The sequence below is a fragment of the Ambystoma mexicanum genome, chromosome 6q (assembly GCF_040938575.1).
Source record: "Ambystoma mexicanum isolate Mex_15411 chromosome 6q, UKY_AmexF1_1, whole genome shotgun sequence".
Lineage (NCBI taxonomy): Eukaryota > Metazoa > Chordata > Amphibia > Caudata > Ambystomatidae > Ambystoma > Ambystoma mexicanum.
Window position 1 is genome coordinate 4,826,933 of NC_090937.1, and position 18,173 is coordinate 4,845,105.

Below are 18,173 nucleotides of genomic sequence, written 5' to 3' on the forward strand. Positions count from 1 at the left end.
AAAAAATCAGTATCAGTTTCGTTTCTGATCTGTCTTTCTTAGTAGTAACCAATCACTGGTCTCTGGGTCATACTGCCCCCAGTCAATGACTGCCCTCTCCCTAAGCACCGCCCCTGGCAGCCATCCTCAGATTTGGTAGCACGTAAAGTGGCAGTATGACCAAGTGAAGAGCCGCAGAGGGGTAGGAGGGAGGGTTCGCATGTGAATCCATGCCAGACCCATGCTGGAGAACAACAGTTACAGGTAAGTAACTTGTTCCTTCTCCAGCATGGGGTCTGGCATGGATTCACATGCTCATGAATATAAGAATACATAGCAGTACACACATGCACAACCACGGGAGGTGGCAAAAGGCTCATCATTAAGCAATACATAAACTCAACATTAAGCAACTCTTACCTCCTCACCAGGCCCACCTTCAAGCGAACAGGTTGCGCAGCACTGCTTGGCCGACCCTGGACTCCTCCCTGGAGTCCCGATCGATGCAGTAGAATCTTGTGAAGGTGTGCGTCGACCTCCACGTAGCAGCCCTGCCGATTTCCAGCAGGGGCACACCAGACAAGAACGCTGTGCTAGCAGCGATCGCTCTGGTCGAATGGGCTCCCTGACGGCCGGGCAAAGGTCGGTTTGCCAACCGATGACAGTAAATGATGCAGCCGGAGTGCCACCTGGAAATGGAAGCCTTCGAGAGAGCCTTCCCTTGGTTCACAGGTCCAAAGTTCACAAACAGCTGTGATGTTTTCCAAAAACTCTTTGTTCGGTCCACATAGAACTTCAGCGCTCTAGCTACATCCAGCGAGTGCAAAGTGCTCTCGGCCGGCGACGAAGGGAAGAAAACTGGCAACACCAAGGGCTCGTTGAGGTGGAGGTCCGACGGCACCTTGGGCATGAAGGAGGGGTGCGTCCTCAGCACCACCCTCGTGTCGTGAAAAATCAAGTATGGCGGCTTGCAGGATAGGGCCTGGATCTCTCCCACTCGTGGTGCGGAGGTGATGGCCACAAGAAAAAACTGTTTTCCACGACAGGAACTTCAACGGTGCAGAGTGCATAGGCTCGAGCCTGGACAGCACCACGTTGAGCTCCCACGCCGGGGCTGGAGCCTTCACCGGCGGGAACGATCTGAACAGTCCCTTCATAAATTCCTTCGCCAGGCGATGAGACCACAAGGACGGCCGTCCTGTAGTTCTGCTGTATCGGGAGATCGCTGCCAAATGTATCTTGATGGAGGCGTGAGCCAGTCCAGCCTTGGCCAACGACAGCAGGTACGGTAACATTTAAGGGGCCGTAATCCGTAGAGGGTTAATCCTCTGTGCCTTGCACCAGACAGAGAACCTCTTCCACTTATGTCCGTAGCACTTGAGAGTTGAGGACGCCCTGGCCTGTGCAAGAACCTCTCTGCACTCAGCCGGGATATCGTACCCTCCAAACTCTAGTGCTGCAGGAGCCAGGCCTGCAAGTTCAGCGACTCCGGGTCGCGATGAAGGATGGCGCCTCCTTCTCTGGGGAGAAGATCCACGTCTGTCGACATTGTGACTGGTGGAGACGCTGACAGGTCCAGAAGGTCCGGGAACCAGATCTGTCTTGGCCACGCCGGTGCGATGAGGATCATCCTGCACCAGGACCTCTTGAGTTGGTTGATGAGACTGAGCAGCAACGGCAACGGAGGGAACGCATACAGGAACAGGCCATCCCAGAGGAACAAGAAAGCATCGCCCATGCGCCTCGGCTGGGGAAACCTGCTGGCGAACCTCTGGCACTTGAGTTTGTCGCCGTCACGAACAGGTTGATCTGGGGATAGCCCCATCGTCGGAAAAGCCGATCTACCTGATCCTGGCGTAGTACCCACTCGTGGCACGAGCGCAGCTCCCTGCTGAGTGAGTCAGCAATGGTGTTTTTTATTCCTGCCAGATGGAAAGGAACCAGAAACACCCCCTAGTTACCGGCCCAGTGCCACAGATCCTGGGCCTCCTTGGATAGGGCTGGGGATCTGGTGCCTCCCTGCTTCCGGATGTAGAAGATCGTGGTGGTGTTGTCGGTGAAAATCCTCACCACCTTTCCCTTGAGGGACGGGAGGAACGACTTGAGTGCCCAGAACACGGCTCTGAGCTCCAGAATGTTGATGTGGAGAGGGCTCTCCTCGGGAGCCAAATGCCTCTTGCGTGTAGAAGACCGGTGTGCGCGCCCCATCCTTCCAGGGAGGCGTCCATCGTCACCGTCTCCTGATATGCCGGGTTCTGAAAGTCCGTGCCTGCCGTCAGGTATGCACGGGTGCCCCACCACCAAATCGCTCGACGGAAGACCTCGTTTAGCGGAATCTTGTCTTCGAAGCTGCCCGCCGTCTGAATCCAGCGGGCGTCGAGGAACTCCTGTAGAGGACGCATCCATAGTCTGCACAGGCGTACTAGGTCCGTGGCTAGCAGGCGCTGCACCTTGTCCAAGATGGCTTTCGTCTTCTCCGACGGCAATGCCAACCGCTGCACTGTATCGAGCTTCGCTCCCAGAAACAGTGCCACCTGCGACGGGACCAGGTGGGATTTGGGATAGTTGATGGAGAATCCCAACTCCGTGAGTAGGCGGACGGTCCTCGCCGTGTGCTCGACGGCGAGTTCTCTTGTCTTTGCGCGGATGAGCCAATCGTCCAGGTAGGGGTAGACGTGGATCTCCTGCAGGCGCAGCCGTGCCGCCACCGGTGCTAGGCACTTGGTGAACATCCTGGGTGCCGACTTCAATCCGAAAGACCGAGCTCTGAATTGGTAGTGACGTCCCTGGACTACGAATCTGTTTAACCGACGTAGGTCCAGGAAGGGGCGCCAACCGCCTGTCTTCTTTCTGATGAGGAAGTACCTTGAGTATACTCCTGGGGACGAGCTCGATGGCACCTTTCTTGAGCATCGCCTTTACCTCCAACAGCAGTTGAGGGACGTGGTTTTCCTTCCTGGCCACTGGTGCAAAGAGGGGGCACTTCTTTTGGAATTCGAGCATGTGCCCACGGGCCAGGGCATCGAGCACCCAACGGTCGGTGGAGATGGACTCCCACACGCTGACGAACCTCGTCAGCCGGCCTCCCACCGGGGTGCTTCGGTGGGGGCCCGACGCTACGGCTGGTTCAGTCCTGCTTGGAAGTGGCCTTGGCCTCCTTGACGACGGCGACGAGAACCTCCTTGCTTGCCGCAACCTATGTAGGCCTCCTGGGACGAGGAGTGGGCCGCCTGACGGTATGTAGAGGGGCCACCGCTGGATCCTTTGGAGGCCCCCTGTCTGCCTCCGGCACTCCGAAAGGGCCGTCGTTGCTGAAGGACCCCCAGGGCTCGGGCCGTTTCTGAGTCGGTCTTGATGGCCTGCAAAGACTCATCCACCTTCTTCCCAAACAGGTTGTTGCCGTCGAACGTCATATCCAAGACTTCGGTCTGAAATCCTGACGGAAGTCCGTCGCCTTGAGCCATCCTCGTCGTCCAAGGCAAACTCTGTTGCCCATTTGGCGAAAACCGGTATCGGCAATGTCCGTTGCCACCGTTATGGCGTGGTCCGACGCCACCTCACCTTCCTGCAGAATCTCTAGGGCCTCCGCCCTCTTGTCGTCTGGTAGGAAGTCCAGCAGAGGAGCTATCTTGTACCAAAGCTCCCTGTCGTAACGGGCCACAATCGCTAAGGCATTGACCGCCTTAATCGTCGTCGCCGCCGACAAAATGACCCGCCGGCCCATGGGGTCCAACTTCTTTCCCTCGCTGTCCGGCGGGGAAGTGGAGGTTGAGGCAGATGCCCCTGCCGCCTTCTTCTTGGCCGCTGCCGACACAATGGAATCCGGCGTCGGCTGAGCCATGAGGCACAAGGGGGTGGCGTCGGGGACCCGGTACTTGTTCTCGTACCTCTCCCTCTTGGCGGGAGTTGTGGAGGGGTTCTTCAGGATGGCAAGCCCCTCGTCCCAGATATCGTTGAGCAACAGTACCGCAAGCACCGTTTTACTCTTGGCCTCTCGTCGTTGATAGAGGAAGCCTTCCTTTTTCTGTTCCTCTGGGCAGAGCTGGAAGAGCTCGGATGCCCTGGCGATCATGGCGTGAAAGGAGACAATTTCGTCGGGCGGTGAAGCCCGGAGGGGTGGAGATGGAAGGTCTGTTCCGTCGTCACCACCGTCGTCATCCGTCCCCTTGGTCACATCCGTCGCCGGGTCCTCTCCGGGTTCCGGCGATGGGATGAAGGTTCCACAAGTCGTGTGGGCATGAAAGGCGGGGGTGGATGAACTCTCCTCCGCCTACTCGGAGGGCTTCCCGATGGGCCTGGTTCTGGACGTCTGTCGGGGCACGTGGTAACCTCGTCCTTATCTCCATACATAAGGATTGGATTGCCATCAAAATGGCCGTCGAGCTGTCCTGAGGCTCGGGTAATGGCTGCGACGGGAGGGAAGGCTGCTCCTCCACTGGGGCCTCGTCGGCGCCACCGTCGCTTTCTTCGATCACGTCTTCAGGATCTCTCCCGTGGGATCATACCTTCTCGAACCTTCCGTCGAGACTCTTCACGGCTTCCACTAGTTCCTCCTCAAACCAAATCCGTGTCTGTAATGGCCACCACCCCCCCCCTCTTTTTCCACCGGGGTCTTTTCGATGGGTAGAAAAGAGGACTCCCTCCGCGGAGGCAGGGAGACTCTGAGCCCCAAGTTCGCCTCCACTGGCGTAGCCTCCACAGGCTTTGCCAGGGCCGCTGCAACTCCCTCGATAGAGGCCTTCGCCGGATGAATCAGGGCCCTTACCACCTTGGAAGTGTCTGGGGCCTTCACCTTGCGGGAAGGGTCACCGCCTCGCTCCCCTCGGCGGATCCTTTCGAGATCGACTGGGGCCTCTCCAGAAGCTTACCCGGGATCTCGGATTTCCTCTTCCCTGAACCAGAGCGTTGGCTCGTGGTTGATGGTACCGGGGAAGGTGCGCCCTGCCTGGCAGCAGAAGAGCCCGACCTTTTGGCGCTCCCGGTGCCGACGGACTCGCAGTGCTTTGCCTTATATTGGGCCCCCGTCGCCAGGGCGCCCTCACAGGTCTTAGAAGACCGCTCGGACCTTTCTTCTCACCTGCTGGGCCCTTCTCCAGCCAGCTGGCTAGGCGGGAACGAGGATCCTTCATGGTCCGTTCCGAAAGGTTCTTGCAGAACGCACAGTCCTTCTCCACGTGCGCCTTGTCCTCATGAAGGCAGTAGAGACATCTCGAATGCTCGTCCTCCTTGAAAACATTTTGCAGTCCGCATCCAGGACAGTTCCTGAACAGCTTTAGATCCGGGTGCCGAGCTCCCTTTATCCTGGGCCATGTCCATGAGGTAGGCCCCAGATCTTCTGGAATCCTCCAAGAAGCGTACTCGACGAAATTTCACCCTTGAGGGGCATAGAAAAATTCCGAAACGGGTCCCCGTTGATCGGAAGTAGAAACGGTGGAGCTTGAGGCTCGATTAAACCGAAAAAATGAGAAAATCTCTTGAAAAAGCGTGAAAACGCAGTAAAAGCTCGAGAGCTATAGCACGAGGACTCCCAACACTTGAACGTGCGGTAGAACTTGAGGATGGCTGCCAGGGGCGGGGCTTAGGGAGAGGGCAGTCATTAGCTAGGGGCAGTATGACCCAGAGACCAGCGATTGGTTACTAATAAGAAAAACAGATCAGAAACGAAACTGATACTGATTTTTTCTTAACCGAGGATTCCCAGCCTGACGACTGGGAATATTCATGAGCATGTGAATCCATGCCAGACCACATGCTGGAGAATCTACGGTTAGCCTAATTTTGGATTAAGAAAACTGTACCACTAGTCTGCATGATCTGGTCTGTTCTGCCAGTCAGGTATGAACCCTCATAGTTGACAGCAAAAAACATGAAGCTCTTGGGAGTGGTGCGATAGATAGAACTTGACAGATCAAAGACGAATGGAAATCGTAGCTCCAGGTCTTTCTAAAGGAACCATGAAGGGTCTGCCCAGCCATATTCAAGCAACCTAGAATCAATGAAGCTAAGATAAAGCAAAAACACTAATTACATTTCTATTGATGTTACCTGAAGGCAATAAAATAAACAACTTTAAAAACCTCATAAAGGACGCACAGCGTTGGAAGGATGGGAGATTGCTCTCAAGAAGTGAATGGGAGCAGAAACTGCAGGATATGTTGTTGAGGGAAAAATTGACAACAGTGGGGAACGATAACTTGTGGAGGTTCCGAGAAGAATGGTGTCCTTTGATTACCATTTGAGAGAATGATGGACAGGATGTCTCTAGAACAGGGGAACAACGCTAGAGGAGTTTGGGGGCGGGGGCTGACTACTGACCACAGTGATGTTGACACCTAAAGCACCTGAGACGGCAGTCCACCTTGACCCTGGGTTATGGGAGTAAGGAGATGGTCTGAAACATTGAACAAGTATGCGGGGGGCTTTAGGGGGAGGAGGAGTTTATTTAGGCTTTCAAGTTGAAGTATTGGTTTTTAAAAAACTTTTATTTTTAAAACGCCATCAGTATCCATTAAGCGTGTAAGCGATATGACATGGTATAGCCCTAAATAATGGGCATATAACTAAACCAACACCATGTATTTACAATCTCTTGCCTTACGATGGCAAAGTGTTTTAATTTCCTTTCCAATAAGCCCAACAATCCTTCCCTCCCTTCCCTCAACATCAAACATAAGGGAGACTGGATGACACCAATATAAACCTGTAAGACACACGGTCCGGTATTTGCATTAACTTCCTATAACATTGATACCTAGGTTATAAAAAAACTGCCCTTAAACAGAATGTGTCTGTGGTACTGTTCCCTATTCTGAACAAACTCATGAAATGGGAGCCAAACCTGGAGAGAGTTCTGGTAGTTTCCTGATGCCAGCGCGCCTATCTCTTCCATGGCCAGAACCCCCCATATCTTCACCCACCACCATGCTATTATGGGGCCCTACTCAGTTTTCCATGCTTGTGCGTGCTGTGGCCAACAGGTGCGTGATAAGCATAGCTTTAGATCCACTGGCTGAACAGGAATTTTCTGCTGTCGAGTTGGGCAGTTCCACTCCTGTTATCTCCTTTATATGACCCAGAATCTCTTTCCAGTAGAACCGAGCTTTTGAACATGACCGCCACATATGACTGAGATCTCCTGTATCCCCACATTTCCTCCAACACTGGTGAGATAGCTCTGGCTTCATTGTGTTGAGACGTTGCAGGGTTAGGTACCATCTAGAAAAAATCTTGACTCCTTAATGGCAATACGTTTGGAGGCCTTGTGCGCCGAACGAAGATCTGTCCCCATACATCATCTGATATATCCGTATCCAAATCCCTCTCCCACCAGTCCATGCATGGAAGCCTGTCCTCAATCTGTGCCCTATTTAACAGATGGTAAAGCCGAGAGATTCCCTTTTTTGCCCCTCCCTCTCTCATTGCCATTTCCACTCCTATTGGTGGATGCCTTCCAGCTTCTTTTACCTCCCTTTGAGATATCCAATGCCTAATCTGTATGCATCTGTAGCGTTCCCGGTCACCCACATGGAACGTATCCTTACAGTCTTTGAAGCGGAGTGGCTCCCGTCACGGTAAAAGTCTATCAACCTTAAGGCAGTACGACCTCCCCAATTTTCCCACAACAAGTTGCTCCAGCCCGGGGAGAATTCACTATTAAAGCCCATCGGACTATAATGACCAAAGCCCGAGGTCATCCCCTTAGCTGGCAGGGCTTCATCCTAGCATTGTAAATTGTTCTGGGTAGATTCCAACAACTTCTCTCCCGATTTCCGAGCCCTTTGTCCCAGGAAGGGTAGCATACCGATCGGGATCGTCGTGGCCCCCTGCTCGATATTAATCCAGCTTTTTCCCAAGTCTTTTTCTACTCATCTTAACATGGGAGGTTAGTTGTGCCGCCACAAAATACTGTTTTAACTCAGGCACTCGTAGCCCCCTCCCGACCCCCCCCCATCAGCGGGGTCCAAAATAAAACCGACCTAGGGACTCTCAGTCTCTTTTTATGCCACATAAATCCTAGAACCGCCATCTGTAATGTTTTAACCATCTGGGCCGGGATGCGAATGGGGAGCGAGCTTACCACATAAAGGAGTCGGGGTAACATTGTCATCTTGACCACCGTGATTCTAATGAGCCACGACAATTCCTGAAGTATTGTTTTTTTTAGGTGATGAGAATTGAAACCCGAACAAAACCAACAATCCTTGTAGACTGGGTGTGTTATTACCGTTTCATAACTGAGGTAATGGTTCTCGGCGGGGGGGGGGGAATTGGGATTGATGGTTTGAATTGTCATAATGATTATTAAAGTGCTGCTTCATTCATGTACATGCCAAATTAAAATAAAGTTTAAGAAAAAAAACTCATACAGTGATAGCATCACAAATTGGAGCTGAAGGAAAATCAGCATGCACGTCAAACAAAAAACTTGTTCAGAGAAAGAAAATAATTAAAACATATTGTGATCTACTCACCAGAAAATAAGTTAGGGAAACAAATGAGGTTGAGCCACTAGACCCGTTAGGATAAGCAAATGAACTGAGGGGGCAAAGAGGTGATGGGAACAAATATGTTAACTGCAAATAGTAAAATTAAATATATTAAGGTGTTGCTTACCTTCACGGACAATTTCCAAGTTAATAGAAAAACTCCTGATTAAAAACATGGTTTGGAAAACAACCTCCATTTAAAGAACCCAATGAAATCCACATTTTTTGTTGATGTTAACAAACATTCAAGGTTGTGACAATATTATAAAAGTTGCACTGTAAAGTCAATCATAATATTTCAAAGTATTTTTCCAATGCATAAAAGCAAAAACCTACAGCACCTGAGGCGGTATTGTGATTAGCTCTCGTAGGAATTGAGGAGGGATTTCTCGGAGGTCTGAAACTTTCACAGTATTTATTGTGGCTGAATCCAATGACTGAATATCTATTGCTCGACTACTGTGAACACACGTGATCTGAAATTATAAAAATATAAAAATAAAATAAGTTGTTTCAAAGCTAAGAATACAAAATAAACAAAATTAATCAAAACCTGTTCGCAGGCAATGCCTAAAATCGCTTTCTAGAACATGAAAAGGAAAGCATGTTACAACAAAAAATCTATTAACAGTAAAACACAACATCCCCTGCTTGCTAGCTCCCCTGTAGGAAATGTTTTTTTACATACGTTGTAAACTGTATTATTAAAGGCATTACCAATCAATCAATGAAACCGTGCTTTATATGAACATGTATTTAAGTACAGAAAAAAAAAGAGTAAGTGACTCGCCGTAGGGACCTTTGTACTCCCAGTCCATTGTCCCCTTTCCTCCCCTACGTAGAGTCGGTCAAAGAGGACGGGAGCTTTTTTTCACAACCAAAAAAATATATGTAGAGATCTTTCTTATTTATATATAGAGATCTTTCTTATTTATTCCATATTATCTGGCTGCACGGGCATGGATAGCCCAGCTGAACCTGCCCACTGACACCACCAGTCAGTCCTTGATTCCGCTAGTCAGGCATATTACTGAAGCACATCTTTTTATGAGGAACGGTGGGCAGAGCGTATTGAGAAAGGGGGTCCATGGATTAGGAGAATAGATGTCACTACGATGAGTACATTTTCTTACTCCAATGTACCGTCCCCTTTCTTCCATACCACCAGGCTGAACTTTGACTTGGTAGCTTATTTGATATGATGTACCCTCTGTGTCAAGAGGCAAACTTCCATGAACTCGCATCCCATTGGAAACTGATAAATCTGATATCTTGAGTTGATGAGAGAAACCATTTGTTCTCGTTGACTGAAGTCTAAAAGGATCTGAAGGGATGTAGCCCCAGAAAGTGGTCATCAGGGACCAGTCCACCTTTACGAAAGCCTCCTTGTTACCAGTGAAAGGCAAAAGGAGTTCAGTTTGCAAAGAACTTGTAGAAGCCTTGGATAAATGGGACTCTAGAGATGATATCTCCAACACTGCTTCAGTGGTGCAGTGTCAGGTTCTGGACTCACCTGGGTTCTGATGCAATATGAAGGAGTCTGCTTTTTGCGATGTCGCTGCTGTAGGCTGGAATCCTGTTGGAATGGACAACATTCTCAAAACACCACCCTGCCAGTAGGAAGGAACACAGGAAAGGTGACAACCGGAGTAAGACTCAAAGAAACAAATAGGAAAATCCTCCAAGAAGGGAAAAACCTACAACCGATGAGAAGGTTAGGAGCCAGAAGGACAGATAAGGAAGAATTACTGGATCCAGCAGATTTGTAGGGTCACAGCAGAGAAAGGAGCAAACTTCGATGAGGAGCACAAACACGGATCCAGAATAGAAGATGAGGCCAGGAACAAAACAGAACAAGGATAGGAAGGAAGGCAAAGGAATACGAGAAGGATGGGAATAAAGGAAAATACAAAATAAGAGCGCTGAGCTAAGGGGGAACCTTCGCATTGAGATGCACTGCATCCATCTGTGCAGTGGAATAAGTAGTGAGTGGAATATTTCTGGTGTCGAGGAGCACAGAGTTTGTGACGACTAGTGCGCGGCCAGAAATAGTGCTGCCATGTTGTAAAAGGCACGAAAACAAGCCCACAATCCATAGCAGGCACCATCTTGGAAGTGAGGATGCAGTCCATGTTCGAAGCTTCCTTCGGGCCCAGAGTGACCAATGACGGGAATTCATGGCATGCATGTAACCACCACTGTGGAATGCTTTTGCTTATCTGAGCATCAAGCCGCTATCTTGTGGGAGCTGTGACTCAGTTGAGCTGAGTCCAGGTATCGCTGAATGGTCACCTGTCAAACTGTGACGCACCATATAAGAGAGGCGAGGAGACTTTCTCAACGCAAAGTTTGTTGTAAAAGACACCGCTGGACATTCAGGGCATGCCCTGGTGAATGACAAATCCCCAGAGCAAGCTTTTTGTAACAGGTCAGTGACCCTTGGGCTCAGCAAGCCGGGTAGATTCCTGACGCTCCGGCATCACCCCAGGCCTGCTGGACCAGGTACAAGACCTCAATGTGCCCTTTGTGCGAGCACTGGTGAAAGAAAGCCTTTACGGCTCAGCGGAGAGAACCAGGAGTACAGTGGCTAACTGTTAAAGAACTTGCTTGAGCCAAACCGGGTGCAGAAGAATGTGAAGATAAACTTCCTTGTGAACAGCCTCTTTTGTTGGTGAGGAGGCCTTTGGAAGATGCCTTCCAAACGCAAAAGCCTTTGGCGCAACATGCGGGGCAAATAAGAGGAGACAAAGCAAAGTCTACCCATCTATGCTCGGGGCCAATGGACTCTAGGCAAAGACTCCAAATCTGCTGCCTCGTAATGCTTGCCACACAAAGCCCATGCTGAAAACACTTTACAACTATAATATAGGAATTCACTGGTGCTGCTGTCAAGCAAGGGAATTGGGAAAAATTAGGGGAAAAAGGCACAGGAAACAAAAAGGTTCAAAGTGTGCCGTGCAAAGTCCCGTCAAGGTGGAGAAAAGGACAGAGTCAGCAAGGCTAGCCATGCCCATGTGCCACGCATCACTGCCCATCAAAAACCTAAAGGAAAAAAATTGTATTTTCTTCTGTATAAAAAGGGTCTGGTCTAGTCCTCATGAAAGGACTTCCATAGGGGGCAGTACGTTGGAATATTATGCTGCTACTTTGTTTATTAAATGGTCTCTCATAGGAGCCACAATGATGCAATCTGTTTATCTCTAATGTTGGTCACACAAGATGACTTGCAACAGGCAGTCAATGAGACTGCATATCTAAAATAGTGATCTATATACAACTTAAAATGTAATAACATTTAATAACACATTTCTGATAAGAGAAGTGTTTCCCGAATGGGGAGTGTGCAAGACTCTTCCAAGTGATAATGGCACCTACTTGGGGCAGTCCCGACACAGTCACCACAGAGAGACATCATACAGTCTTCTTTTGCTGTATATGAGTGAGGGGGAACTTTTTTTAAAAAATATCCCCCAGACCGTGGAGCGGAGTTGAGGCAGAGTTGACACAGTCACCACAGAGAGACATCCTACAGTCTTCTTTTGCTGTCTATGAGTGAGGAGGAGCTTTTTCTTCAAAATATCCCCTAGACCGCGGAGCAGAATTGGGGTAGAGTTGATACAGTCACCTCAGTCTACAGGGTCACAGCTCGGGTAGTAAACGGATTCTGGTAATCCTGCGGGTAATAGATTGACTGGTTTTAGTGCTAATTTAACTATGGCTATACGATTCTCACAGCACTCCTAGCACTTACCCTGACATTAAAGCTGTACTGACTCTGCTGGACTCTTGAAGGCCAGCACATGAATGCAGGAGTGTGGCGCTGTGACTTCGGAGGCTACCAGTGTCATAGTCAACGCAATAGTCAGCTGATATCTCTTTTGAATTGACACTGCTTGACATTGCCCGGTTTCTCTCTGTTTACTACTGCGGGAGTGTGACGTTCCGGGTAATAGATTGACTGGTTTTAGCGCTAATTTAACTATGGCTATAAGATTCTCACAGCACTCCTAGCAATTACCCTGACATTAAAGCTGTACTGACTCTGCTGGACTATTGAAGGCCAGCACGTGAATGCAGGAGTGTGGCGCTGTGACTTCGGAGGCTACCAGTGTCATAGTCAACGCAATAGTCAGCTGATATCTCTTTTGAATTGACACTGCTTGACATTGCCCGGTTTCTCTCTGTTTACTACTGCGGGAGTGTGACGTTCCAATTTTAGTTTTAAAGCAACGCCATTGCCTGCAATAACCTTCTTACTTAGCTTACTAAGTTGGATTGCTGAACTTGCTGTGTGCTCTGTGCTCCTTATTGGAACTGGAATCAAACTTCGGGTGCGGTAGTGTGATGTTGCAAATTCCCTTGAAAGGCAAAGCCATAGCCTGCACACCTTTGAGGTGCGGGAGTGTAGCATGGTGATTTTGCCTCCAAAGTAACACTACAGCCCGCCCGTTCCTCAACACTCCTCCTCTTATTGATCCCTTAGTATTATCCATGGATCTGATCATTCGAAATAGTGTGTTTTTATAAACCTGGACCATTACCCTGTTCTCTAATAGGTTGGAGTTTTTCTTTTCTTTTCCTTGTTCTTTTTTCTTGTTATTGATTCTGATTTATATCTGGCATCCACTATCAAATAGTGTGTTTTTTCATTCTTTATCTCTTGATCCCTTGCTTTATCTTGTGCATTAAATAGTTTGTGGTGTTACTTTTAATTTTAGAACTTTTTTAATTAGAACTTTTTTAATTCTGATTTATACTCGATATCAAATTGTGTGCTTCTTAATCTGTTTTTACATTCTACATCAAATAGTGTGATTGTTGCAACTTATCTTATCTTGGCAACTTGTTCTTAATACTAGCATTATTTTGCACATTTCTGCACATTTTACACACCCCCCCCCTCCCATTATCCCGTTGGAAATCCTCCTTCGGGGCAATCCAATAAGGACTAGTACAAAACAAAGTGGGTTTAGAAAAAAAAAAGCCTAACATGCGGGAGGGTTTGAGAAGCCAAATGGTGCCCCAAAACACTTCTCCCCCTGACTGTCTGGACTTGCCGGGTACAGTCATCCCCACTAAAATGAGGGGAGGGAACAAAATGAATTTGGGGCCTCCTAGTAATTTATTGGCTAGTATGGTCACCACCGGTACCCTCCTAGACATTCCCCGGACGAAGGGGAAGGAGGCTGGGAACTTGGTACCTAATGACCAACACCTTTGGAGCAACTGCGCAGCTAATCCATGCAGTGGCAATCGTGGTGATTTAATTGGCTTGAAAACGCCAACTCGCCCCGGTATGCGGAAATTAGCCACAGCAAATCAAACATTTACCCAGTCCCTGATCCTGGGGCAAAGAATTATTGATTCTTACTTTGGTCAAATTGTAGGAACTAGTACTGAGATAACATCGATTGCTCCAACTAAAGCCATGGCATTTATCGATCATTCCATTATAAATTATATAAACCCTAAGGCTGATTTTAGGAAGATTCGATATTTAAGCATCATCACATTTGTTGAAACAGGGATGGGGCACTGGAGGGATGGGATGGTGGGTAAACCTGAGTGTGATCCAACAGACTTGTGATGCATCTATGCCTAACTCACCTTAGCTTTGACCAACATTATTGAGAATCATGAGCCTATGGCTGAAAAAGTCATCCAATCTCCACGGGTTGACAGGCCAGACTCACTGGGAGATGCAGGGATGCACCATATCCTGAGAGGGGTTGACAAACGTATCCGCTTAACCCACCCAACAGTGTCGGCAATGAACATGGTGCTGAGGTTATTCGTAAATCTGTATGAGATGTATGAATATTTGGCATGAACTTAAAGAGCATAACCTGTTATTGATGGGACTGGTTGAGAGCGAGTAGAATCAATGCCCCTGTTCTCCCCAACTTTCACCCTGACACTGAACAAATAATTGTGGGGGAGGAGACAGTATTTCTCCCCAAGATGACAGTTAATTCAGATCCCATCTTGATCAGTGATGATTCAATTAAAGTGACTGTTAATGATTCCCTGGTATGCAGACCAGCTCTTAGTAATATGAAAGATGGTACTTTAAAGGTGAAAGTGCATCTGGATACTTTGGTTGAAGCCCAACCTTTATGTAAGCCTCTGGAGGTGGCCTTGCTTGTTGAAACCTTGAGGGGAAACGAAAGGGGGTACAAATAAGTGGCCCAAATAAGTGGCCCAAATAAGTGGCCCTAAGCCCCAAAATGTTGATCCGTTCTGCTTTAAAGCCAAACACCCTATAAAAAGGAAGGCAATAAAATCATACATATTAGCAACCCTTCCCAGGTGTGGCCTAACTCTGATACAGTAAAACCTATTCAGGGGGTAAACGGAAATTGGGTGCTATGCGGACATCTCCAGTCGCTGAGGAATCATTGCTGAATGGGTTGGGTAAGAAAAATTGATCAAATAGTGCAATTCACGGCCCACAACCCTCAGCCCAAGCCGTCCCAAATAGGAGCAAAATCCAGCCCAGTAGAAATGTTACCACCCAAACTGACCTACTCCCCCAAGAGGTATCCACTGGAAAAGCCGTGGTTGGGGATACCAGCCTGAATTTGAGTGCGCTATCTGAGGTGTGCTCCAATAAGAAGAAAACTCTGGACTCTATAAATGATACTACCCAAACAGAGCCCGTTTTGCCCGGCGATCAGAGCAAAGGGGACTTGGGTGGACATTTTAACCCGAGCACTGGACCAATTGGTGGACAGATTGGGGAGCAACATCAGGCTGAAGTGAAGAGGGGAGTGACATTTAACATTTTGGATTTGTCAAATAAGGGTAAGACTGGGGAATTATGGGGAAGTTCATTACCTAACTTGTACAAAGATGCCTCTGATTATAGTGTAGGGCTTGTGGCTTCTCTATCTGCCAATATTTTGCCCAATGAATCTAGTCCTCCTATTAAAATAGAATGTAGATTACAATTCCCTGAAACGGATCCTAATTCTGCAGGGGAAGAATACTGATATTGCATCTCTCCGCCTAGCAATCATAGCTGATGAAGGATGGAGGCCAACTCTGGGGACTGCCAATACCAACTGGGAGGACTGGAATTAATAAAAAACAGTGAGCACGTAACTTACCCCCGAGCCTATATCCGAAGTTGCACTCGGGGGGTGGTGGGGGGTTGGCCAATTGTTAGATAAACTATATAGATGCAATGCAAACAACCAAGTGACAGAGCGTGCAGAGGTTGGGGGGCTCTCAAAAATGAAACCATATAGTGTGTTAAGACATGCAAAGGATGGTGAGTGTCAATGGAGAATCACTGGCCCTGATGAGATGCAAAAATGAATAGTTACTCTAACTAACATACTCTTAGTCCATAGTCCCCGTTCCTCCATACTGTATGGGCGTCCTTCACAAGGGACGGGAGACAGAACTTTTTTCAGCAGAAAAATCTGCTTCCCCTTTAAATTTAGAGGCGTGCGGGGGCGCGGACCTGGGAGCATGCGCTCGCCTGACTCTGCCCTCCGACGCCACACCTCAGTACCCATTGACGCATCGACAATAGATTTAACATTGCCTAATGACACCAGTATTATTAGGGGGGAGGTTGGTGGGACGTATGGAGGAAAGGGGACTATGGACTAAGATTATGTTAGTCACTACGATGAGTAACTTATAATTTCTCTTATGTCCCGTCCCCTTTCCTCCATATTGTATGGGCGATTACAAATGAATGTAGCCCCAGGGTGGAGAGGAGGCGCCTTAAGCAAATAAGTTCCTGAGAACCGCCTGTCCGAAAGCTGCATCAGACCTAGAGCCGGCATCCAAACAGTAATGCTTAAAGAAAGCCGAGGGAGAGGCCCAAGTGGCCGCCCTGCTTAGGACCTGCCAAGGGACATGGCGCTGGAATGAGATGGCCATTGCCTTGGCCCTGACTGCGTGGGCATGCATGTTGGCCGGAAGTGGCTTGTGCTGACCTTCGTACGTTTCCTTGATGCAGAGACCATCCAGCGGGATATGGAAGCCTTAGAGGCCGATAGCCTGGCCTCGAGCCTCAGAAAGTGACAAACAGGGCTTCCGACTTGCGGAAGCCCTTGGTCCTGTCCAAGTAGAATTTTAGGGCATACATGGCATCCAGGCAGTGCAGCACTCTCTGTGCTTCGTCCTTGGGATCGGGAAAGAACGTAGGAAGGACTATTTCCTCGTTCAAGTGAAACGCAGATGGAACCTTGGGCAGAAATGCTGGGTGCGTCCGCATGACTACCTTGTCCTTTGGAAGGCGTTATATGGTTCAGAGGCGACCAGCGCCTGGATCTCGCTGACTCTGCGAGCCGAGGTAAGACCGACTAGTAAGGCCGTCTTGATGGTGACCAGCCTGATGTCCATGGACGCCATTGGCTCGAATGATTTGTGCACTAGGGCGCCCAAGACTATGTTAAGGTCCACATAGGGTGCGTCTCTTGACTGGCTGGAAGGCCTGGCGAGACCCGTCAGATGTTTCTTAACGATAGGGTTGGAGGAGGAAAAAATGCCTTCCTACGAGTTCTTGTAAGCCCCAATGGCAGCAAGTTATGTACAGCAGGTTTCGACCTGTACGCCCGAATGAGCGCGGTGCACCGAAAAGGAAAGCCCGTCGTCCAAAGTGTAGGTCAGGGGGTCAATTCCCTTGGCAGAATTGGGTCCATTTGCTTTTGTACTGGGCCCTGGTGGCTTTGCTCCTGGCGCCTTGTATGATCTCCAGATTGGCCTGTGAGAGGCTAAGGTGCTGAAGCATTACCTGCTCAGGTACCACGCTGTGAGGGCTAGTTTCCCTGGCGCAGGGTGGATGATTCTGCCCCCCTGTTGCGCCAGAAGATGTGCTGGGCCCGTCGGAAAGTGTATAAGGGGCACCTCTGAGAGGCTGAGGAGCTCGGAAAACCATGGCCTGGCCAGCCACCATGGAGCTATCAGTATGAGGAGGAGTCGGTGAGACTCCTTGATCTTGCAAATTACTCTGTGGATCAGAGGAGTGGGCGGAAAGGCATAGGCTTTCATGCCGGTCCACTGGAAGTGAAATGCATCGCCTAGAGAGCCGGGGCCCTGACTTTGCCAGGATGCAAACTGGGGACACTTCCTGTTGTGCCAGGTGGCAAAGAGATCCACGTGGGGATGATCCCACCTGTTGAAGATCTCCTGAATAACGAGGTTGTTTAGTTGCCACTCGTAATTTTCTGCTTCCAGCCTGCTGAGCCTGTCCACTTCCAGGTTGGATTCCCCAGGGAGGTGGACTGGCCAGAGGTAAATATTGTTTTCCAGGGCCCATTCCCACATGCTGATCGCCCGTCTGCACAGAGGAGGGGGATCTGGTGCCTCCCTGCTTGTTGATGTAGTACATGCTGGTTGAGTTGTCAGTCTGGATGAGGACAACCTTGCCCTTGAGAAGTGGTAGGAATGCTCTGAGCGCTAGCCAGATGGCGTTCAGCTCCAACCAATTGATGTGGTATTCCTGCTCCTGTCGAGTCCATGTTAGGTCCAGGTGGAGAGAGGGAGGAACGTTGATGGATCTCGGATTGTAAGCCCCGCTCCTGATTCCATGAGGCCGCGAAGTGCAGCTGGATCCTTCTCATCCTTAGTCTCATGTGCGGCATGGCTAACAGGACAGCTGCCAGTAGACCCATGAGATGTTGGTACTACCATGCTGAGGTCACCTCTCTACTGAGGAAGTGGGCGATGCCCCTCTTAATGCCGAGATTT

The 18,173-nt window shown here is 49.3% G+C and overlaps 1 protein-coding gene across 2 annotated transcripts in view; it reads right to left on the reverse strand.

Moving 5' to 3' along the window:
• Positions 1 to 18,173, reverse strand: part of TDRD7 (tudor domain containing 7) — a 2,843,905-nt gene that overhangs the window by 572,515 nt on the left and 2,253,217 nt on the right. For both annotated transcript variants that reach the window (XM_069630367.1, XM_069630366.1), the window contains one exon: positions 8,807 to 8,941. In XM_069630367.1, coding sequence (XP_069486468.1) covers positions 8,807 to 8,941 — 135 coding nt within the window. The remainder of the gene's footprint in view (positions 1 to 8,806; positions 8,942 to 18,173) is intronic.